We start from the raw sequence: 20,770 nt of genomic DNA on the forward strand, positions 1-20,770 counted from the left end.
ATGCGGCGTATTGGACGCCCGTCCGCGTGATGATCTGTCTTACCCCGCACGCTCAGGTCAACAGCAACTTCGAGGCACTGCCCCTGAGCCAGAGGTCCCTTTAAGAAGAGGCCGTCTGCCTCCTCATCCGCGACCTTTAGGGTTCGTGTAACCTGTCTTCTCAACCTTTCATCACATCATCCCATCCCCCATCAAAGTCCGTTCTGCGACCTACTTCATCAGCTAGAGCTGCGCACTTGAAGTCAGAGTCGAACACTCGAATTAACAAACTCGGCTCCCATACGTCGATAGACTACTCCGACGACCATTTCACTCATACTACTAGTATTCCACAACCAAAGGTATGACCTGATCTATTCTTCATTGTCCGACCATCAATCCCAGGCGGTCATTGGCCATCCAAACAACCAACATCACCAGCACCGTACGCGTTCATATAGTGATATTAACACGCTGTTCCCCTTTAGAAGATTTAAAATGGCCCCTCGTATCCCAGCCGCCAAGTCCACTGAGACCCTTTGCTACGGGGTTGCCACGGTCGGCGCCTTCCTTCCCATCTACCTCATGCTTCCCGGTGCCGAGCAGCGCCTCGCCTCTCAGACAACAAAATGGGCCCCTCGCTGGGAGCGAAATCTCTCCTACTTCACACCGGCCGCCGAGAGGGGCATCAAACGTGTCGAGCCTCCCGTATCTAACATGGTTCGTCGTATCGACAACCGGCTGCCCCTTGAGCGCATTGCCAAGGGCCTCGACAAACGTATCAAGAACGGCATCGAGCGGTTCAACGTCCCCAAGTAAGCCCTTGGTCGAGGTATGGAATGGGACTGTCGACATGCACGCGGGAGGTGGGTGGCTGAGGCATGATACCACATCTGGCTCTAGAGATACAGTGGGGGATGCATTTGATATCTCGTAGAAGAAACAGCAGCAGGCATGCAAACAATCAAATAAACAAAGCAGTTAAACTTGCATCATGTCCTCACCTTTCCCTGGCACTGTCTTCCCCCGCTCGTGTGTCTTTGCAGCTCGATAGGCTGACAGCACGAGCTACGAGCCCAACAGCGTATGCCGTCGTAGGGGAAAAGGCCGCTTCAGCGACTCCTCGCCGGCATGGATGCTTGCATCTCGCTGCTACGACAATCTGCTGATAGTCAGGCCATTATGAACAAACCGGACGAAGCAATGTCTCACGTGCGCGAGCGGGGTTCTGCCCGGCAAGGAGGCAAGCTGTATGTCCCGCTGCGCCGCTTGGTATTTTCTCCAATTCTCTGTTTGGTTAACAACGTTCAATTGTGCAAAACAGAAGGGTGAGGCCCTGCAGCGTCCGACGGACGCACCAATTGGCGTTGGCGGATGTGATTTGGCCACTGAGACGGATTTCCAGCCATCGATCGTCCTGGTTGTGGCTTCATCCCCAACTAATCCAGCAACCAGTTACCGGTAGTAGTAATCATCGCCCTGCACGCTTGCGAAGAGAAGGGGCACTTCGACTCTGTAGCATTGTCACACATCCCACTTGGGAATGCCCTGGGAGGTTCTTTGGTCGAATTTCCATGAAAATGAGACTCTTCGGTTTCCTCCTCTGCAGCGCACTTCCGGGCTTCCCTACGGTGCGCTTGAATTTCCGCATCCCAGTGTGAATCAGGGTTTTGACGGCCAACTTCCTAGAGGCACCCGGCGGGCGAGGCCGACCGCACCACCACTTCTGGCATCCCGCGCCAACCTTGTTGCAAGCGGCCATTTTTGTTTTCATTCGAATCCGATTTAACGACATGCGTTCCCCACCCGCTCAAGATGATGTCGGGCTCTTCGCGCATCCAAGGTCGCCCATTTCTGAAGCCCTGTTCGGCCAGGGCAAATAATGACCGAGCAACGGGTGCGTGTTCCACCTGGTGGCCCTGATTGCTAGCTAGTATGTATGTAATATGGCATAGACGGCAGAACACATCCATTGAGAACCACTGGGCTCCCGGTTGGACAGACATTCTCACAGCCTGCATTGGCCCAAACAGACTGACGACGCCTCAGACACGACCACGGCTGCCGTACTGGCCGGCGCTGATCAGCCCACACGCTTGGGGCGTCGTAAGTTTCTTTGTACAGGTATGCGACTCGGATTTCTCGATTTGTTTCTCGTCGAATGCCGGGTTTCTTACTCACTCCGGGATGCCTAATGCAACCAACCCTACCTTACAGGAGATAGCTCACCCTCCCCTTGAAACACAGAGCACGTGAGTGCTCGAGTCAATCGAGTAACGAGTTGGTCGTGGTACGAATCCTCAAGCATTAAGCAGCTTAGTTGGAGCTGTGCCGCCGCATCGAACTGGAGAAACTGGAGAAACATTGACGGAACCAACGAACCGTTCAACCACCCGTTGCCAATTGGCCAAGGCCGCTGCCAGGTGGGGACCGACGAACTGCCCGAACCAACCCCACCCACACGATATGGCATGACAGACATGACATGACATGGCAATTTCCAGCGCATAAACCATCGCGACGCGAACGCGCTGTCGGCCAGGACAAAGTCGCATTCTACCTCCCACAAGTTTGTCTGTTGACAGCGCACATCGACAGACATCCCTGCCCGCCACCTTCCACAACGGGCGATATGACTGTTCTACGTTTATTGAAGCAAAAAACTCATCCTGTTGCGAGCTTCACCCACGATTCCAGCTGTTGTTGAAGCATCTGACCCGTTGATTGTTTTTTGCATCTTCAACCACAGGACATACACCACCAGCCATGAATACAATGGGCCTATCCCGAGCTCTTACGAGCAGTAGCTGGCGCGCGGTATCGTCCACTCGGACAGCAGCACCCAGCCGCGCGGGGTCCTTCGCCTTGCGATGCTATGCGACTCGCGCCGCAAAGACGACGACTGCCTCTGCCACTGTCACCACCCTGAAAGCCACCGCGGCTGTAAAGAAGACAAATGCAACCACCACCGCCGCCACGAAGAAGAACGTCAGCACCTCCACCGCTGCAAGCAAGAAGACCACCACAGCCACCGCTGCTGCGTCCAAGACAAGCTCGACCAAGGCCACCACGACTGCGAAGACGACTCCCGTCGCCGCTTCGAGTACAACCCCCAAAGTCACAAGGATTGTAAAAAAGACTGCTGCTTCTACAACTGCCACAAAAACCGTCACCCCGGCAACGGCCAAGAAGACGACCCTGAACAAGGCCGCTACCGTTGTCGCTTCCGCCGCCGCCCCGAAGACGTCCACCCCTGTCCCAAGCTCTGCGCCTACCACAAGCCCTGCGGCAACGACAGCAACATCGACACCAGCGAGCGCACCGAGACCGACTCAGCCTATTACTCCTATATCTCCTGCCCCTTCCCCGTCCCCGCCCCGTGTGCCGGAGGCCGAGGTCCGCCCGAAGCTGAGCCCGAACAGCAAGGAATACCGTAAGGCGTACGGAACGGCAGCAAGGAAGTGGACCTCGGCCATGGTCGCCATGCCCATTCTGCTCGTCACCTCCTACTACCTCTTTGACAGATGTAAGTACCGCCTTCGCCTCGGTCTCATGGAAACTGCCACTAACACAGTTACAGTGGCCCTGGGGAACCAGCCAAAGGTAATGCCGGATTTTGAAAAAGCCAGAGAAGATGCCGAAGTAGAAGCAGAGGCAGTGGCGCAAGCCAAGGTGGCCCCTAATGCCTAATTACATTGTCATGATTTTGATGAATACCCACTCTCCATTCCACTTGCTGGACGTTGCATGGCCGTTGCTAGTTCTCGCCTTGTCTTTGCTGGTGCTCTCTAGTTCCCACTTGTGAGCCTGGGGCAGGTAAGGTGGTGTTTGTGAGCGAATCGGCGCTGATGAAGCCAATCCTTCTTGTTGAATGCAGTAGTTGTGGCCATCTCTAAGCAGGTACTTAAAAGGGACTGCTTCTGAACATTGTAAGACTGATTCACGTACGAGATGCTCAGTAGATCATGGCTTGTTTCATCTGCAAGTGGTCTGGGCCTCAAAGGCTTATGAGACCAATTCTTCACGCGTTTGAGGGAGGTTTTTATGATCCATAAAAACAAAAAGACATACAACACCAAGTATTCGCTGGTCGTCACCGACCCAACTACTAATCCGGCCCTTACTGGCTTATCTATGGGAGAGCGGACGGGATCCCGAGTTTTCCAGTAGGTATGGTCGTATGTGGTTGTTCTGTTCGGTAAGATGGTTTATATTGTATTGTGAGAGACACGTTTCTTTGAAAGGGAGCAAAAAACATACAACACCGGGGATTCGCTGATCGTCACCGACTCAACTACTAATCCAGCCCTCACTGGCTTATCTATGGGAGAGCGGACGGGATCCTGAGTTCTCCAGTGGGTATGGTCGTATGTGGCCGACATCTTCAATAATACTAAATATATAGTATATCAGAAATCTTGGAACAAGATGCAGGAGGCAACAAGACATGAGACATGCTGTCCAAATCCATGAGCCGCATCTTTTCCGTCCTGCGCCACGAAGTTGTTGAGACAAGCGCACTTGGCTTTTCTCTTGACACATTTTAGTTGGCATTTACAATATGAAAGCCCTGCTTATATAGCAAACAAAGTTAGGACACTGCTTTACCTGCTTTACTACCTTCTATGAACTGTACTCATATTTGGACCGCCAATAAGTGCGAATCAAAGGTGAATGAAAGAGGCTGAGAAATACATTAAAGCATAGCCACAGCCTTGCATTGCTCATGTTCTTTAGTCTTATCGCATATGCTGCTATATGCCATAGAACACAAGATTTCTGCCTTTAACAGTGCCACTCTTGGTGCGCAGCCTTCGCTTCCCGGCTGTCGTGGGCGGCAAATCATCGTGCTTGCCCCGTATATAGTACGCCCAGTCAGCCATGTCATCAAGCTCTGTAAACAAATAACTGTTTCCCAACCCTGCGAAACGTTTGCTGGCTTATTTAGCATGGAGAACACCCCACTCTGACTTCTTCGATGGCCGCAATATGATTCAATACTGAGCCTGGTCATAAGGTCACGACATGTCTGTCGACTCCCGGGTTGATACCACGACCGATACGTGTCCGACTAGTCTGTTTTGTCCATGAACAGCTCCTTGTATCCTAAAAATTCATGGACCACGTCTTCCTTTGGGACGAGCTCGGCGGTGTTGGTGGTCTTGTATCTGTTGATAGTATTTAGTATCCAGTCGGCCTGTGCCTCGACGGCCGACAAGACTGGCCCCCGCGGCAAAATACTTGTTAGTAGCCAGCCTGACTGTCTTGGGTGAAGACTACCGCGGCAAGCCGATACTGGATTCCATCCGCGGAAATTGCGTGGTCATTCGGGTCGACGGAGGGGCGCATTTGATGACGGGAAGGGTTTCAAACCAGTGAGAAGATGGTATGATGGATGGATCACGGCTTGAGGCCACATTCGTTCGCAATACTCGTATAGGAAATCTGCTAACAGCCAACCATTCACGTTCGATCTACGTTCCTCCACAGTCGGTTCGCCTCTCAGTACGTGAGGTTCACCATGACAGTCTTCGGCTCCGTGAACATCCGCAGCGCGTTGATGGCGTTCTCCCGACCCTGGCCGCTCTCCTTACTGCCGCCGAAAGGCGCTGTCAGGAAACAGAGGCTGATGCAGTTTATGCCCACCATGCCGCTGTCCAGCTCGGCCGCGACTCTCAAGCATCGGTTGATGTCTTGGCTGAAGATGCCGGCCATCAGTCCGAAGTTGGTGTCGTTGGCCTTTTCAATTATCTCCTCCTCGTTATCGAATTTGTTGACCACCGACACGGGCCCGAAAATCTCTTGTCGACAGATCTCGGCGTCTTGCGACACACCCTCGAACACGGTCGGCTGGATGTAGTACCCCTGGAAGGCTGTCAGCGTCTCTCTCGCCCCTCGCCCGGACGCTGCAACACCACGTCGGGGCCGCTTCTCACCTTATCGCCAATACGCCCTCCGCCAACGAGCAGCGTGCCTTGCCCTTGCTGGCCGCGCTCTATGTAGCCCCGCACTCTGTCAAACTGGGCCTTGTCAACAAGCGGGCCGATCAAGGTCCCTTCAGCATCTGGGTCGCCCACGCCCTTGATCTTCTCCTCCATCGCCTTCTTGTACCCTGCGACGAACTCGTCATAGATGGGCGCCTCGACATAGACCCGACTGGCAGAGAAGCAGACTTGGCCCGTGTTCACCGTAATTGCGTTGGCGCACCAATTGATGGCGTTCTCGAGGTTGCAATCCTTGAACACAACCGCAGGGGACTTGCCGCCAAGTTCGAGCGTCACTCGCTTGAGGTTGCTCTTTGCCGCCATCTCTTGGATCTTACGCCCAGTAGCCGTGGACCCTGTGAAGCTGACCTTGCGAACCCTCATGTGCTGCGCAAACATGGCCCCTGTGCTTCCGTCGCCCGACACGACTTGGAACACACCGGGAGGGAAACCGGCCTGTTGAATAAGGGTGCCCAGCGCTAACGCAGCGAAGGGCGTCTTCTCCGACGGCTTCAAGATGAAGCAGTTTCCAGTGGCGAGTGCAGGACCTGCCTGTATTCGACGTTAGTCTGGGGCCGTGTAGGCACACGGACTGAACCCTGACCTTCATGCCGATATTGCCCATAGGGCCATTCCAGGGGATTATTCCGCAACATACGCCTAGTGGCTCATTGCGAACGATCTTCAGGAAACCTTGAGGTGGGTGTCAGTCATCCGGTTCGTCTTCCTCACTCAGCCTGGGTTCTTCCATCTGCATTGGGGGGGAATACAAATCGGCAGATGCTGTCTTACCATCTTCCTGTGGATACGTTTCGCCGGAGAACTTATCGGTCCAGCCTGCAAAGTATTTGAAGCTCTCGCAGGCAAGGTTCGTCTCCATTGAGCCCATCGAGCCCCAGGGGGCTCCAAGTGTGATCCGTGTCAGATCTGCCAGGGCCTTGCTGTTCTGTTCGAGCAAGCTGGCAAACTTGAGCATGATGTCTCGCCTAACGCTTGGGGGTGTCTTCTTCCATTTGGGGAAGGCAGCCTCCGCAGCTGCCACCGCGGCGTCCACGTCCTCCTGTCCACCCAACGCGACATCGTTGGCAACAGGGGACTCGTCCTTTGGGTTGAACACTTCCAGTTTCTTACTGTTCTTCGAATCGACATACTATGATTATCACTTAATTTTGATGCTCTTCTCTCGAATTCTTCGACCGACTTACCTCGTTATTGATAAACAGCTGCTTGGGAAGATTGTCCTTGTGCCAGGGAATTGTTTCGCTACCGCCAATAACAGCCTCTTTCGAATGCATGGGAAAGGTCATGATGAGCTGGGCCGAGACAACTGACTATGGGCAAACTTTGCGGTTTCGACGAGTTGTTAGCAGGCGGAAAGAAGTCTGTGATCAAAAGTGAAACTAAATCTGTAGCGCTTTTTTACTACGTGATGACAGTCAGTCGCTTTTTATCACCTTTCATATGTGAATGTCGTGGTGTACATGCATAATTACCCTTGGCCTGCGTTGCTCACAAGCATAAAGCCGCCGAAATCAGGGTTGCACCTTCGGAGAGGGGTCTCTTTCTCGTCTGGCATGATACAAAATGCATGTCGAACTTGGCGCAGCGCTTATCACCAACAGAACGCCCTGGTGCAACCGCAACAGTCCACAGGAGACGTCACTTGCGTGCGGGGTGGTGTTGACTGACCAAAAACCGGGGCGAATGGACTATGTTATCGCATCATCATGTAACCGTACGACCTTACGAGGGGACGTCTTTGGCTACCTATCTCTCTCACCGAGTCGATTCGGTAGTTTGTTTCAACATGCCTTCCGCTGGATGTCCAAACACCGAGTCAAGGAGCCGATGGCATTGGAGCATTTCTGACTCGAGAGGAACGTAAATTGGCTTCGCGAGAAGCCCATCTTGGTCATGAATATATTGAAATAATTTCACACTACAACATCTATCATGATCTCAAGTCGGTAATGAGTGCAACGTTCGGATCTGGCATCGGACGGGCTGATCTCATGCTGCACCCTGTTAGGAATCGGAACTTTTGTTCCGTTTCCCAAGAGGACGTTGCGGTATCATTGATCAAATCCGACGTTTTCAGAGAGAGAGAGAGAGGGGGGGAGGTAGGGTTGGAAGAGGACCAGCACCGAATACTTCGGCATCGGAGTGGTGATTTATGCACCTCAGCACTATGCTGTAAACATGCTCGTGTTTCCGCAATAACAAGAAAGCTGTAACTCAAGGCTCAAATCAATCCAATACAGGTTCCTACAGAAAAGGGCTAATCGACAACAAGGTCCTCCGGGGCTTATTTCGAGAAATCACATGTTACGAGCCACTTGGTGCTTATTGCACATAATGGTATACTCGGTGTGTCTGCCCCCAAGATAATTAGGAAAACGTGTTTGGCGGCGCGGTTGACGGCAATGAGGTCCCATAATCTCAGTCTAATGATACATATCTCTAGAGCGAGCTCCAGAGATGAGATGTTTGACCTCGGCCTCATGCGGCACCGGTGCGGGGTCCATGCGGGGTATCAACCCCAAGATGCCGGTCCATTTTGCAGCAAACAGCATGACAGCTAATCTTGTGTAATTGGACGCTCTTCAAAGTCTGGTGTATTTTCAGAGGCATTGATTCCAAGTCCAAGCGCTGGCAATGCGTGTGTCTTCTGCAAGGAGTTCCAGAGTTGACACTACCGACACCGATCCCCGTTTCAGATCCGGACCTCAGTGGAGACGGCATCGGAGCCGATCCCGGTCGATGGGCCCATCACCTTCGGCACAGGTGCGTTCCGCTCCCGGAAAGAGAGAGGGTGGATGACACATGCGCCCCAGCCACAGTGGCCGTGCGTTGGTTGCAGTGGCCACCTTACGACGATGGTTGCAGCTGAAATCCAACTCCATACTTCAAACATTCCACGCACCTTCGTCACCGATCCGTCGAATAAGGCAAATACTTGGGCTCTGTGGCCTGTTACATAATTTTTCTTCGCGTCTTTTTGGCAGATTTTCTCCCTTCTTTTTCTTCGGGCGCAATCGCTTATTTTACCGCTCTTTTTTGCATTCTCCGCTCACCAACAAGCCAACGTAGCCCCGCTGTCCCCGCAAGGTCCTGTCGGGTGAGGATCTCCACGATACCAAGATAAGACCACTCCACCGAGGCCAGACCCTTGAATTCATGTTCATCAGTAGCGATTATGCTTCTTTTCCCTGATGGCGACGCCAACGGCCAGGACGTTAAACGCGACCGCCTGGCCGCCTTACCTGAGGAGCTTCTCTTTGAGACGCTCCGCCAGCTCTCCCAAAAAGACCTCTGCAATGTGTCGCGATTGAACAAACGATACCACAGACTGGCCGATGCCGTCTTGTATAAGAGCGTTCACTTCCAGAGCCCGGAGCTTCATCTTACTTTCAGTGAGTCACTAGGCCGTCGACCACGCCGCGGCTCGGCCATCAATGAGGTGAAATTGGTTTACCCTAACGAGGAGCTGTCGCGCCTTGCTTTGGATGGTCCCGTCCATAACTCTCACTACGACCCCTCGCGTTCCGACACGCTCTCGCGCACACTCTCTGTCATGTCAAATCTGGAGAAACTCGACATTGCTGTTCCGGACGTCCTATTGCATGGTATAGGAACTTTGTTCAACGGACCCTTCGACTTGGCTTACCTCAAGGAGTGTACGCTCTTTTACCAATGCCCCGAAGACGCGTATTGGAACCTGCGGGAAAACATCCACATCTTTGCTCACCCGACATTGGAGACTCTCATAATCAAAAGAGCCAGACTCGATGAGAAAGGATTCGACTTTATGGAGCGCCCGCACGAGACAGCGTTGAAAAAATTACATTTCATCGAGTGCGATATCAACGATGATGGGCTATCGGATCTTCTCGAATTTCCCGAGGGGCTGGAGGAATTTGTCATGACGCAAACCCCGGAACCGAGGCCAGAGCTTGAGGACAGTTCTGACAACTTCGCCGACTACGTCCTCGCGCTCACATCGCAAGCACATTCTCTGAAGACGTTGACCATCGACTCACCGACACTTGGCTGTCGTAAACCGTTGAGAATGAGAGAGTTTGAGGCGCTCAAGACGATGCGCATGAATTGGGACTACCAGCTTTTCGGGCAAACGACTAAGAAACCACGCATGCATTCAGTCGGACTGCCACCCGACATAGAAACTTTGGAATTCTTCAACGAGCTGGGTACGGACGAGGAGGTGACAGAACTCCTGCTATACACAGTTCAGACCAAGGGCGTTGTCGCCAAGTCATGGAAGACGTTGGTGGTGGTAGAGGGCGACAACGGGGTTTCCCCAGAGATCAAAGAAGCATGCAAAGAACAGGGCTTGAAACTGGATATCATTGGTGCATTTGACACAGACGGCGATGTCGACTAGGAAAAAGCATTAGACAAGGACGATCTGACATGACAGCGTAGACGGATAGACGATGGATGATCTAGAGTAAACCAACAAAGAACGCACAAGAGACGTAAGATAGACGACGGAGATGAAGAAGAAGAGTATAAGAGCAGACGAAAACTCGACGACAACAGACGAAGATTGCGGGCTAGACTAGAGACAGCTATGTTTGAAAACTCTTGCTCCTGTTCAGGCTGATCCCCGTTTTGCCACTCACGCAACAATTGATACATACTAACCCATAGAAACTGTCCTATTAGGTTTTCGCAATCATCTCTGAAGGGGCCATGACATATGCAGGGATGGGGTGAGCCAATTCGTGGGGAAATTGTCTTGATTCTAGGGTGTCTACGACCAACCCGCACTGGGTGGTTGGGGGACAGCGGGTAAAGGCTGGAGTTTCTCTCTCTCTCTCTCTCTCTCTCTCTCTTTACCTACTTGTATCGATCTTTGTGGTGTCATGCCTGCTTCGCAATCCCTCCGTACTACGAGAATGCCAGGAGACGGACAATGTAGTCGGGGAACTGAGTGGGATAGGGCGAAACATCAGCCGAGCTGCAGGTTGGGGAGACTGCGAGTGGATGCTGTGGCTGGCCTAGCGATGTTCTAGGCCACATAAAGCTGCATAGCCAACCATAGGTCAGGTAACGCACGCTGGAGAGAACGAAGCCGAGTGCGCTAACCGGGCCTTGCGGGGTGGGCGGAGATAACGCGGGGTTGTATCTGCATAGTGTATGGAGTAGTATGTGTTTTGATGCCCAGCCCGTGTGCCCGTCCCCGAAGGCCCATCTTATCACTTCCATACATTTCCTACACTTCCAAGCCCCAGAAATGATGGCAGTATCCACCCGTCTCTGCTCGGTCTTAAGCGCGGATGTGCCGTCCTCTATGTATGTCGGTGGTGGGAAAAAGATGGGGGAAAAGCGCATAGCCAGTGAGTGCCTTTCTTACCCGCCACGCAGACATCCGTCGGCAACCAACCTGACGCTTCTCATACGACCTCGGATGTCAACACTGAAAGCTGCCTGCGCCGTTCATCTGTATATCGGTGGACCTCATAATCCCGTCCCCTCCTCCTCCCCCTCCCGCATGCATGTACATACAGATATATGCATATGGCGTCAAGACTCGAGGCAGCAGAAGCTCATCCGCTCTCGCTAAGGACAATGATTTGCCCATTTGGTTAGACCTTACCAGCTTTCCATACTTCCCCGCTCTCCGTCTGCTCATACCGACATTCATCCGGCCAGTGCCCGAGGTAACAAGCGTACCTGAGGCTAGCTTACTACCGTATGTATAAGGCCTCTCTGTTCTTGATCCACTATCCCCAGATCATTTGACTGTGGGTTCGGCGTAAGACACCCCGCGACTACCTGTCCGGGGTAGTGAATGGCCTAAAGATACACATTGTTGAGCCATCGGTTCGTCCCTTCGAGGTACTCTGAGGGTTTCCTGGACACCAGGAGTCATAACCAGCCGTCACCTGTTGCACCATCAGTATCCCTCTAGCAGGGCCGCGGTTTTGTCCCAAAGGTTGGTTGGAGCTAGAAGGAGAGCTTGCTGCAAGTTGACATTTGGGGCAACAAGCTGCCCGTCCCTCATGTCTTCTACCTATCTATGCGTCTACACCTACGGCTCCTCCGCACGCACTGCCGTGTCGCACCAGATCCTTGGCCTCTCAGGATCCACAGTCCCTCTGTTGGCCTCTACTGAGCCGGGAATCTTGTTCTAGCCCAAATTTGCAGAAGAGGTGAAAGAGGGGTGTGCCGTGCAACACTCCCACTGCCCCATTTGTTTGTCGTCACAGCGGGGTTCACCCCGTCTCGCCTCGACGTTCTTAAGCTTCTTCATCGTCAGCGTTCATGCTTTCGACACCGGATTTGCTTTTCTCTCAATCCGTATCGTCTTCATACATACCACTTATCCAATCTCGAACATACGGTGGCCTGTATCACCGTGTCACTATAGCCCGCCACGGCTGTCCGTGTCCGTTTCTTCCCAATGTTCTGACGGGTTTCGTTCCGCTGGTAGAGTGTAACAACATGACTGTCTCAGGAGGGAAGGATAAGTCGGCCTCCGGGGAGGCTGTTGGGACTGCAGCCCAGGAAAGCACTGCTTCCTATACGCAACCACCCCGCCATGGCACAAAACAACCAGTCAGGCACAGAGCCTCTGTTGCATGTGCGTCCTGCCGGGACAGAAGAATTCGTTGTGTCGTCCCTGAGGGTGAGTCCAAGTGCACTCAGTGCAAAAAAGTCGGCAGTGAATGTATAATCAAGAACGACGACGAGCGGAGACGGTATGTGAATGTGGCCATATCCTCAAGTCTGCCGTGGAATTGCTAACCAGCGTTGCGGGGAAAGACCAATATCGAAGGCATACATGTCTTCTTTGTCTAGTCGTATCGCCATGCTCGAGGGTATGCTCCTGGAAAAGGGCGTCCAACCCCCTCCTGCTCTACACCCCCCTAAATCGAGACATGAAGCTCCAATGCCCCCGGGAATGCCACACGGACAGCAGAAGAACTTGAACGAGCGATCAAATGCTCCAGAAGTTCCCTCTCCTCCCGATTCTGGGACCGAAGATTGCACAGCGCCTTGGCCCAAAGGACAGTCTTCTTTCTGCCTGCCCGAGACGGGCGTGGAGAGTGTTGTCCAACGCCTTCTATCAACGAACGGAACATACTCTTTTGATCAGCTCGCGGGACAGCTGCGGTTTTTCGGGCCTACCTCCAACCCTCGTGTGCCCCAAACAGAGCCCACGGACGATTCCGTATGCCGCGAGCCGCCAGAACAAGTCCGTCAAGCTGAGAACGTTATTCGGTCCTTGACAGGCCCGACTCACGACTATCTTATGAACAATTTCTGGACGCATTACAACAGCGTGCTCAAGGTTGTTCATCGAGAAACTTTTGAGTCTAGCCGGGAGTCGCAGGACCCAAAGTTCTATTCGCCATTTCTCCACGTTTCAATGTTGGCCATGGGGTTCCGCTTCGCCGACCCTGGCCGAGAAGACACTGAGCGGGTTGCACTGGGAAACCGGGAGAGCAGCTTACATAGGGAGGCCCAACGCATGCTCGAGGTTGTGCTCGAAAGGTCTGGCGGCATCCCTAGCGTGCAGGCCCTCTTACTTCTCAGCGATTTAGAGTGCGGCGTTGGAAGAGACTATACAGGCTGGATGTATGCTGGTGAGTTTAGCGAATGCCTTCTCCGACTTCCAAGTAACTCCCGGTAACAAACATCATAGGAATGGCCATCAGACTGGCTTTCGACATTGGTCTTCACGTCGACAGTCGTGAGAATGGGATTGACGAGCATGAGACCGACGTCCGTCACACGGTGATGCGAGCTTGTGTAGTATACGACAGGTACTGGGCGCTGTTTCTTGGTCGGCCAACGAGTATCAAGAACCAAGATATTGGCTTCGACTTGCTCTCCAGAGGGTGCTCGCAGAAGCTGGCCTCACCCAGGGGACGACCTGGGCATCCCAACACTGCAAACGATGCCGCGGAGATATACGACTATCTCGTCGAGTTGATGGGGCTCGCTGGTTGCATCCTTGAAACGGGTGACAAACGTCAGGCCCGGGATGCACTTCAAATGGGAGGTGGCGAGGGAGAAAACAACGCATACACATACGCCGTCGACCTGCATCGCCGTCTTCAAAAATGGTACATACGGTTACCTGAGCATCTGCGATGGAAACCCGCCAACATCAAACATGCTCCTCTGGGATATTTTCTTCTGCACCAGCAGTACCATGTGTCCATGATACTGCTCCATCGCCCATGGGCAATGCACACAGAGAACGGCAGTGACGACAAAAGCACCGGTCCGTACTCAACTCCAGATTCGAGTTCTGCCTCGATAGGGCCTTTAAACCAGCATCTCAACCACCCTCCGGAGACGAAAAGCCCTCATGTGGACATGGAGCCTGGCAGAACAGCGTCTTCTCGTAGGATCTGCGACTTTCACGCAACAAGTGTAGCAAAGATATTCTGGCAGCACCGCCAGAAATTTGACGGTACCAAGATCGTCATCACAGCCGTTCAGCACGCTGTGACGGCAGCCGTTACCTTGATCGCGGCAGCAGCGTATCATCAGAACGATTCCGACAGACGAAAATACCTTACGCACCTCGATATACTGAAAAGCGCCATCAGTGACATGGGGCGAGCGTACGAACCAGCGGCAAGTATGGAGGCGCTTTTGAAGGTTGTTCTTAAGCGGCTCCGATCCAACATCGGCAGCCCTAGCGACTTTTGTCGGCCACCAGTCACGCTTACTGACAATGAGCACGGTTCGCTTTTGACCCCGGGCGGGAGACGCAGTGTGGATAGTGTTTATCTGGCCATGCCGGCGAGGCGCGAAGCAAATGCTTCCGACGCTCAACCGTACAAGAGACGGCGTCTATCTGTTCCTAGTCGAGGAACATTGGGATTCGATCATCCGACTCTACCATGCCTCACTGAACAATCCAAAAAATCGCCTCGCAGGTCTTCGCAAAGCTACTGCCATGTCGGCGGTTACCCTTCGTTCGGCCCGAATGCATTTACCACAAATGGCAGCGATGGTTCTGATTTTAACTTGGCCCTCCTCAATAGGCCAAGTAACGAGCTACATGAGTCCTTGGAAAATAACATCAAACCCAGAGAAGAGTCTAGCCTCGTGACCACGCCACCTGACAGTTGGCCAATTAACACACTTGACGAAAGTGTCACACCCATGTCCGAACAGGGAGACTTCGGTTACGATGAGTTGATGAGCGAACACGGCTCAGGTACACCGAGTATCGGCTTTGATTCTCCGTCAATCTCTCACCATATTGTCCGGGGAACTGAAGATATTAGCCCCAAAACCGCGACTGCGTCACGAAGGACCATAGGCGATCATACGACCCAGAGCGATACCGAGAGTAAGGCAAAGAACCAGATCACCTCACAGGTAACAGAGTTCTTCTGCCATGGAGGTATGAGCTGGATAGGCGGCGAGAACGCTCTCAACCCAATGTGCTCTGTGAGCCTTGGTGAGCTAGTGCAGAATTCAATCGCGGACGCAGTGGTCAGGGATAGGACACGCGGAGCCCCCAGAAATCATGAACTGGATTTTTTGAGTCTTTGATAATCCACAAACCAAACCAAACACGGAGATTTTCAACGGAGATGGAGTGCGAGGGCCAAGGTGATGCCTTGCTTTCGTGGGTTTCATATCACTACCGTTAGCCAGAGCCATCAATCGCGCTGGATCCTTTATAGGCTAGCCGCCGCACTTACAGAGTAATGCCTACAAAGAGCAACTTGTCCCAAAGCTGTTCAAAACACTACAATGTTGATACCTTATGTGTGCTAGTGAAACAGAGTTGCTCAAAGCCAGATGGATAACCCCACCTGTACATCAACCCCCCATACCGGCTAATGAGCCGCGAGTCCACCATCAACAACAAGACCGGACCCTTGCATGAAACTGCTCATATCAGAAGCAAGAAATGTAATGCCTAGAGCCCATGTCAGTTCAATCAGACCGTCGAGACAAAAGCTAGGATGGAAGGGACGAGAGGCTAACAATCAGCAACCTCCTCGGCCGTGCCCAGACGCTTGAGCGGCGTGTCCTCGATATAGCGAGCCAGCGCACCGCCAGACTCCTCTGCGAGAGTGAGGTTAATCGGGGTCGCAATGAAGCCGGGGCAGATCGCGTTGATTCGAATGCCGCATGGGCCGTACGTGTTGGCGTCGCTCTTTGTCAAGCCCATGATCCCTGACAGGAACTGTCAACGCACGTTGCTTCACGTAAGAAAAAAATAAAAAAATAAAAAGCCGTGTTGTTGTTGGCTCACCGTGCTTCGAGGCCGAGTAAGCTGTTTGGAACATGAACGGCGCCGGCGACACGACGCCGAGGACGGAAGCGACGTTGATGATGGCGCCGCGGCCGCGCCGGAAGCCCAGGTCCCTGGACGCTCACATCAGCCACTGCGCGCCCCGAGACCGAGACTTTGGGTGGAGGGGGGGGGGCCCGGTTGTGCGTACTCCTGATGCAACATGACCTTGATCTCCTCGCGCTGGCATCTCGACACCCCGTGTAGGTTGACATCGACGATTCTGGCGAATTCGTCTTCATCAGCCTCGTGCGTGGGCCGGCCGCTGCCTCCGATGCCGGCATTGTTCACAGCGACGTCCAGTCTGCCGAAGCGCGACACCGCCTCGGCGACGCCGTGCTTGACCTCCGAAACGTTGCGAACATCAAGCGGAAGGCCGAGGACTTCACAAGCGGGGTACTGGCGTCGTATGAGGTTTGATGTTGCCTCCAGAGCCTCGCGGTTAACATCGGCAAGGGCGAGGCGCGTGATGCCGTTCTTTGCAAAGGCCAGGGCTGTTCGTTGGCCGATGCCTTGATATCACCTTTCCGTCAGTGGTGCGGGACATTGCTATACGGGTTGCTCGGGGAAGGACAGGCATACCTGAGGCAGCGCCGGTGATGAAAGAAGTGCCTCGAAGTAGTGATGACATGTTGTAGATGGGTTCCGGTGTAAGTTTATAGGTCGTGGCGGGGTAAACCTTAGTATCTATATACTCTACTCACGAGCAGCACGAGGGGTGGAATGGATGAATTGAGGATGAAATGAAGTAGAGATGAGACGAAAAGGGATTGGGCCAAAGGCGGCGAGACCTGCCCGCCCTTCAACTTCCGCTATAGATGATCCATCTGCCTCGACAAGTCTTGGAATTAGCCAGACTACATCAGCTGTGACATCGCGTGCTCTTTGCGGGTTGAGGCAGGAAGATCGCGGAAAAGAGTTCCCGGACTGACCCTAGGCTCTGATAGGGGCGTCTGTTGGGACTTCTTATGCTGTCTCTTTTGGTCACGGTCATCAACTATGATGAGTTTCACTGCATGCAACACTCATTCCGATGCCATGAACAGCGGGACGATCAGACCCCAACCTGGAATGTTGGGGTCCGAGAACGCCGCCTACCTAACATACACTGGCTGATACTTACGAATTTGATGTCAAGAACCATATACTTTTACAAAGTTTTGGCCGCCTCTGTACGATAGAGCGAATGCCCCAAAGAAAGTACACCCGTATAACTAGCACTACAAGAAATACAAAATTGTTCGAGACAGAGCAATGTTCATAATGCCCCCCGCCCCCAGCGAGTTTTCTCCGTCGACACTCATCGACTTTTCCCTGATATAAATTCAACATGAGCAAGCAATTTCCAGCGGCTGGTGCGCCCAGCCAACGCCAAAGTCGACTTCTTTCCCATGCTCAATGCAATGGGGGAACTGCCAATGCATCCTCTTGTTACCGAGGGCCGAGATCATTACATATGCCAAGTATTGGGCCTTGACATGCACAAAGAGTTCCAGCGACTGCCGACCCAAAGAACAATCATGTGGAGAATGACAAGAACGACACTACCTCGCAAGCCCCAGGCCCATGGTAAGCCGTTGGACATGCGTCTACCGGTCTCTTGCCCATATCGAGCGAGCGGCCTTGCACCGGCACTGGCAAGACCAAGATCGAGCGCGGCCAGTATCACCAGAGGGGCTGCTATGTTCGGACTCGCCATGAAAGGCCAACAGGGGCGTGTCAAGCTGAGCATTTTGCTCAGGAACAAACCGAGACGGAGGACCGCTAGGAGGGGACCGGCGTTGTAACGTATAAGCTGGCTGGCCCGCATGCTTCCTATCATAAGTTTGTGCTGCAAGGCTTCGAAGCGTGTCGCAGTAGGCGGCATCAACAGTGGCGGGGAGTTCAGAGGCGCGTCTTTGCCGGAATCCACACTCTCTTCCCGCTCTGGGGACAGGCGGATGAAGCTATCCTGACTTCGTGACGAGACCATGGTCTGAGCTTGGGGCCTGAGCCCCGGTGAGCCCGAGTCGGATTGCCTCAGCGAGCTGGCGTGCGGAGGGTCGTCATCAGCGGCCTTACTGGGAATGTTGTATCCTTCTTGAGATGACGGATACCTCGCGTACTTGTGGGGATCTGTGACAAAATCAGTTTGATGGATGGCGTGACCTCTTGATGCTGATGAGCCACATACCTGGGACGGGTGTGCTCAAAGGCGTTGGAGAGTCCAGGCTCTGGATCCGGCGTCCGCTGAGGCCGATTGGCGGGCTCGAGCTCCTACCTCGGGGAACACCATCGAGACTTGACTCCGTCTTCATAGCGGCCAGGACCTCACTTGCGCTCGGGCGCTGTGAGGGGTCAAGGGCGAGCAACTTCTTGAGAAGCTGGTAGAGCTTTGATGGAAGATCTGGACGCTCTCTACGTTCGTCTTGGAAGCCCTGCCAGTCGCTGATTTCCGCGCGCAGCTCGTCGATATCTTCCAATTCTTCGTTGATCGTGTTGGCGCTGCGGTAGGGCAAACGGCCAAAGCACATGAAGTAAAGGATCATTCCAAGGGAGAAGATGTCAGACTTGACGGTGAAGTTGCCGTATCGACCCGTCGAGTCTTTCTTCAAAACCTCTGGTGCACAGAAGGAAATGGTCCCGGTTGATCCGGTTGACTTGCGGACCATGTTTTCAGACTGGACCTCGCCGAAGTCACTGATGAGGCAGAGCAGCCCATTACCTTCACGATGCAGAAGACAGTTGCTTGGCTTGAGGTCGCGATGGATGTAACTGGCAGCGTGGAGATAGGCAAGTCCAGAGGTGATGTCTTTAAAGATAGAGAATATCTCCTCAAAGGACAACAGCCTCTGTGAAGCAAACTGGTCGCGAGGTAGCTCGAGCTGGCCCTTGGACTTGCGGCGCATTTGCGCTTTGAGCTGCTCTTTGGTGGATTCCTTGGGCCGATCACCATTGATGTACTGAAGCAAGTCGCCGCTATTGCAATATTGCTGCAGGATAAAGGCGCATGCCACACTCGGGCCAAACCGAGTCAATCTGACATCCTCGAGCCAAACGTGGCGATAGGAGACCAGGTTTGGGTGGGACAGTTTGGCGAGCAACTCGACTTCGACGAGCACTAAGAGAAGCAGATTTCAGCACGGGTTCGCTGGGCAAGCGCGGTCCAGAGTACTCCCTCATACCTTTTTCGAGCCATGCGTGGTCGTCGCCTACAGGCACTCGCTTACACGCAAAGTGACCTTGTAACGGTCAGCGAAGACGGAGCAAATGTGTTCCGGAGAGCACATACCGAGATGGCAGCCATCGATTTCATGACGGACAAGTAGCACAACACCCTTGCCCCCGCGACCAAGCTCTTTCTCCTCGACAAAGAAGGTCTTGAAATAATTGGGGCTGAAGGCCTCGCGGCGAATGCGACTACCCTCCTGGATAGCTGGTGTACTCGAAACGAACTCGGCGTCTTCGGCATCCTCTATGACGGCAGGCTGTGGGTGGGGTAAGCTCGGTTGCACAAATCGGCGGATGGGGCTGGACGGAGGATGGTCGGCTCTCGCGGCCTGGCCGCCAGCTCGTAGCATGCGGAAGTAGTTGGGGTCGACGAAGGACTCATGATGGCGAGCACTGTCAAACTGGCGCTCTGGAGAAGATGATCGCAGGGGCTGGCGGCAAGTCGGGCACTCGGACAAGCCTCGAATCTCGAGTCGCTGGGAGAATGGGTCGCGAACGACGATGGCGTTGCGGTGCCGACTAGAAGAAGAAGAAGAAGGGCGTTAGTGAGCACTAGGCGGCAGAAGAAGCAGAAAAGAACGAGCATCAAAGGGGACGACAAACAGAACAATCTCGCGACCTTCTCGCGGGTGGTACGGGATCAACGACATAACGACTCGGGGTTGGCTGCTCTGGGGTCGGGTCGTCAGACCAGCAAAGAATACTCGATCATGGCCAATGGCAGAAATAGAGGCGGGCCTCGTGTGGTTGTCTGTCTGTATTTGGCCCGAGGTTGGAGCAGTCGCGGGTCAGATGATGGCACCGATACGTTAGTTGCTGTCTGGATATCTGGGGCAGCAAAGGAGCACGGATTGCGAGATGGTCGCGCGCGCGTGTGGAGGAGTGTCGGTCGGTGGAGAGAGTTGGAAGCTTTGGGCGCTCCGGTGCTGGTGCTGTTTGACGTTGACCTATTACTGCATGTACTTTGGTGGGACAGAGCGTGTGTTTGTTGGTTGTCATGGCTTCTGACACTGTCCATGAAGCTCCAAAGTACCAAGGAAGGTATCCGTAGCTAGGTACTTACAGTACCTACAGTACCTTCCTTACCCCTCACCCGGAGCATTTAAACCGCCAAGCTCATGTTTGTTTTGTGCCGCTATGCTACAGTCGGTATCACGTACTGTATTTCCACAAGGTTAACATGCCTTCCTCCTATCCACCTATGCCTTCGACAAACCCTACGTATCGTACGGTATCGTACCTACATACCTAGGTACCCTCATGCCATATGACCCCGGCGCTGGTTGACCGGGGACGTTGT

General features: G+C 53.5%; 8 protein-coding genes across 8 annotated transcripts; 5 read left to right on the top strand and 3 right to left on the bottom strand.

Moving 5' to 3' along the window:
* Positions 1–236: 236 nt before the first annotated feature.
* LY79DRAFT_273383 (uncharacterized protein) lies at positions 237–1,113 on the top strand. The gene is made up of 2 exons (XM_060552041.1): positions 237–341; positions 471–1,113. The coding sequence occupies exon 2, from the start codon at positions 478–480 to the stop codon at positions 796–798; it is 321 nt and encodes a 106-aa protein (XP_060412243.1). The 5' UTR covers positions 237–341; positions 471–477; the 3' UTR covers positions 799–1,113.
* A 319-nt stretch (positions 1,114–1,432) lies between these two features.
* Positions 1,433–2,227, top strand: LY79DRAFT_273398 (uncharacterized protein). The gene is made up of 3 exons (XM_060552043.1): positions 1,433–1,610; positions 1,669–1,876; positions 2,029–2,227. Exons 1-3 carry the CDS (start codon positions 1,554–1,556, stop codon positions 2,172–2,174), a joined length of 411 nt encoding a protein of 136 aa, XP_060412244.1. The 5' UTR covers positions 1,433–1,553; the 3' UTR covers positions 2,175–2,227.
* Positions 2,228–2,640: 413 nt separating this feature from the next.
* Positions 2,641–3,807, top strand: LY79DRAFT_273394 (uncharacterized protein). Its single transcript, XM_060552042.1, has 2 exons — positions 2,641–3,505; positions 3,560–3,807. The coding sequence occupies exons 1-2, from the start codon at positions 2,746–2,748 to the stop codon at positions 3,667–3,669; spliced, it is 870 nt and encodes a 289-aa protein (XP_060412245.1). The 5' UTR covers positions 2,641–2,745; the 3' UTR covers positions 3,670–3,807.
* Positions 3,808–5,481: 1,674 nt separating this feature from the next.
* Positions 5,482–7,258, bottom strand: LY79DRAFT_519176 (aldehyde dehydrogenase; the record flags this gene model as incomplete). The annotated part of the gene is made up of 5 exons (XM_060555109.1): positions 5,482–5,844; positions 5,916–6,515; positions 6,568–6,656; positions 6,756–7,113; positions 7,169–7,258. 5 exons carry the CDS (start codon positions 7,256–7,258, stop codon positions 5,482–5,484), a joined length of 1,500 nt encoding a protein of 499 aa, XP_060412246.1.
* A 1,609-nt stretch (positions 7,259–8,867) lies between these two features.
* LY79DRAFT_559054 (F-box domain-containing protein) lies at positions 8,868–10,722 on the top strand. The gene has a single exon (XM_060558222.1). It carries the CDS (start codon positions 9,160–9,162, stop codon positions 10,363–10,365), a length of 1,206 nt encoding a protein of 401 aa, XP_060412247.1. The 5' UTR covers positions 8,868–9,159; the 3' UTR covers positions 10,366–10,722.
* A 2,076-nt stretch (positions 10,723–12,798) lies between these two features.
* On the top strand, positions 12,799–15,509 carry LY79DRAFT_519158 (fungal-specific transcription factor domain-containing protein; the record flags this gene model as incomplete). The annotated part of the gene is made up of 2 exons (XM_060555106.1): positions 12,799–13,576; positions 13,636–15,509. The coding sequence occupies 2 exons, from the start codon at positions 12,799–12,801 to the stop codon at positions 15,507–15,509; spliced, it is 2,652 nt and encodes an 883-aa protein (XP_060412248.1).
* A 61-nt stretch (positions 15,510–15,570) lies between these two features.
* On the bottom strand, positions 15,571–17,170 carry LY79DRAFT_559062 (short chain dehydrogenase). Its single transcript, XM_060558223.1, has 6 exons — positions 16,843–17,170; positions 16,412–16,772; positions 16,222–16,334; positions 15,951–16,142; positions 15,662–15,882; positions 15,571–15,593 (listed from the first exon to the last, which is right to left on the bottom strand). The coding sequence occupies exons 1-5, from the start codon at positions 16,889–16,891 to the stop codon at positions 15,800–15,802; spliced, it is 798 nt and encodes a 265-aa protein (XP_060412249.1). The 5' UTR covers positions 16,892–17,170; the 3' UTR covers positions 15,571–15,593; positions 15,662–15,799.
* A 164-nt stretch (positions 17,171–17,334) lies between these two features.
* On the bottom strand, positions 17,335–20,373 carry LY79DRAFT_559063 (kinase-like domain-containing protein). Its single transcript, XM_060558224.1, has 5 exons — positions 20,074–20,373; positions 19,532–19,989; positions 19,425–19,481; positions 18,434–19,360; positions 17,335–18,375 (listed from the first exon to the last, which is right to left on the bottom strand). Exons 1-5 carry the CDS (start codon positions 20,118–20,120, stop codon positions 17,711–17,713), a joined length of 2,154 nt encoding a protein of 717 aa, XP_060412250.1. The 5' UTR covers positions 20,121–20,373; the 3' UTR covers positions 17,335–17,710.
* Positions 20,374–20,770: the final 397 nt, after the last annotated feature.

The sequence above is a fragment of the Colletotrichum navitas genome (genome assembly GCF_030913465.1).
Source record: "Colletotrichum navitas strain CBS 125086 chromosome Unknown LY79scaffold_46, whole genome shotgun sequence".
Classification (NCBI taxonomy): domain Eukaryota; kingdom Fungi; phylum Ascomycota; class Sordariomycetes; order Glomerellales; family Glomerellaceae; genus Colletotrichum; species Colletotrichum navitas.

Excerpts from the sequence above, each read along its gene's own strand:
- LY79DRAFT_273383 (XM_060552041.1), top strand. The coding sequence starts at position 478 with ATGGCCCCTCGTATCCCAGCCGCCAAGTCCACTGAGACCCTTTGCTAC.
- LY79DRAFT_273398 (XM_060552043.1), top strand. The coding sequence starts at position 1,554 with ATGAAAATGAGACTCTTCGGTTTCCTCCTCTGCAGCGCACTTCCGGGC. Across the intron at positions 1,611-1,668 it reads CACTTCCGGGCTTCCCTACG|AGGCACCCGGCGGGCGAGGC; the intron begins GTGCGCTTGAAT and ends CCAACTTCCTAG. Across the intron at positions 1,877-2,028 it reads AAATAATGACCGAGCAACGG|ACACGACCACGGCTGCCGTA; the intron begins GTGCGTGTTCCA and ends ACGACGCCTCAG.
- LY79DRAFT_273394 (XM_060552042.1), top strand. The coding sequence starts at position 2,746 with ATGAATACAATGGGCCTATCCCGAGCTCTTACGAGCAGTAGCTGGCGC. Across the intron at positions 3,506-3,559 it reads CTACTACCTCTTTGACAGAT|TGGCCCTGGGGAACCAGCCA; the intron begins GTAAGTACCGCC and ends ACACAGTTACAG.
- LY79DRAFT_559054 (XM_060558222.1), top strand. The coding sequence starts at position 9,160 with ATGCTTCTTTTCCCTGATGGCGACGCCAACGGCCAGGACGTTAAACGC.
- LY79DRAFT_559062 (XM_060558223.1), bottom strand. The coding sequence starts at position 16,891 with ATGTCATCACTACTTCGAGGCACTTCTTTCATCACCGGCGCTGCCTCA. Across the intron at positions 16,143-16,221 it reads TTACTCGGCCTCGAAGCACG|GGATCATGGGCTTGACAAAG; the intron begins GTGAGCCAACAA and ends AGTTCCTGTCAG. Across the intron at positions 15,883-15,950 it reads GGCCGAGGAGGTTGCTGATT|GCATTACATTTCTTGCTTCT; the intron begins GTTAGCCTCTCG and ends CATGGGCTCTAG.
- LY79DRAFT_559063 (XM_060558224.1), bottom strand. The coding sequence starts at position 20,120 with ATGTCGTTGATCCCGTACCACCCGCGAGAAGGTCGCGAGATTGTTCT. Across the intron at positions 19,482-19,531 it reads AATCGATGGCTGCCATCTCG|GTCACTTTGCGTGTAAGCGA; the intron begins GTATGTGCTCTC and ends GACCGTTACAAG. Across the intron at positions 19,361-19,424 it reads CCACGCATGGCTCGAAAAAG|TGCTCGTCGAAGTCGAGTTG; the intron begins GTATGAGGGAGT and ends TGCTTCTCTTAG.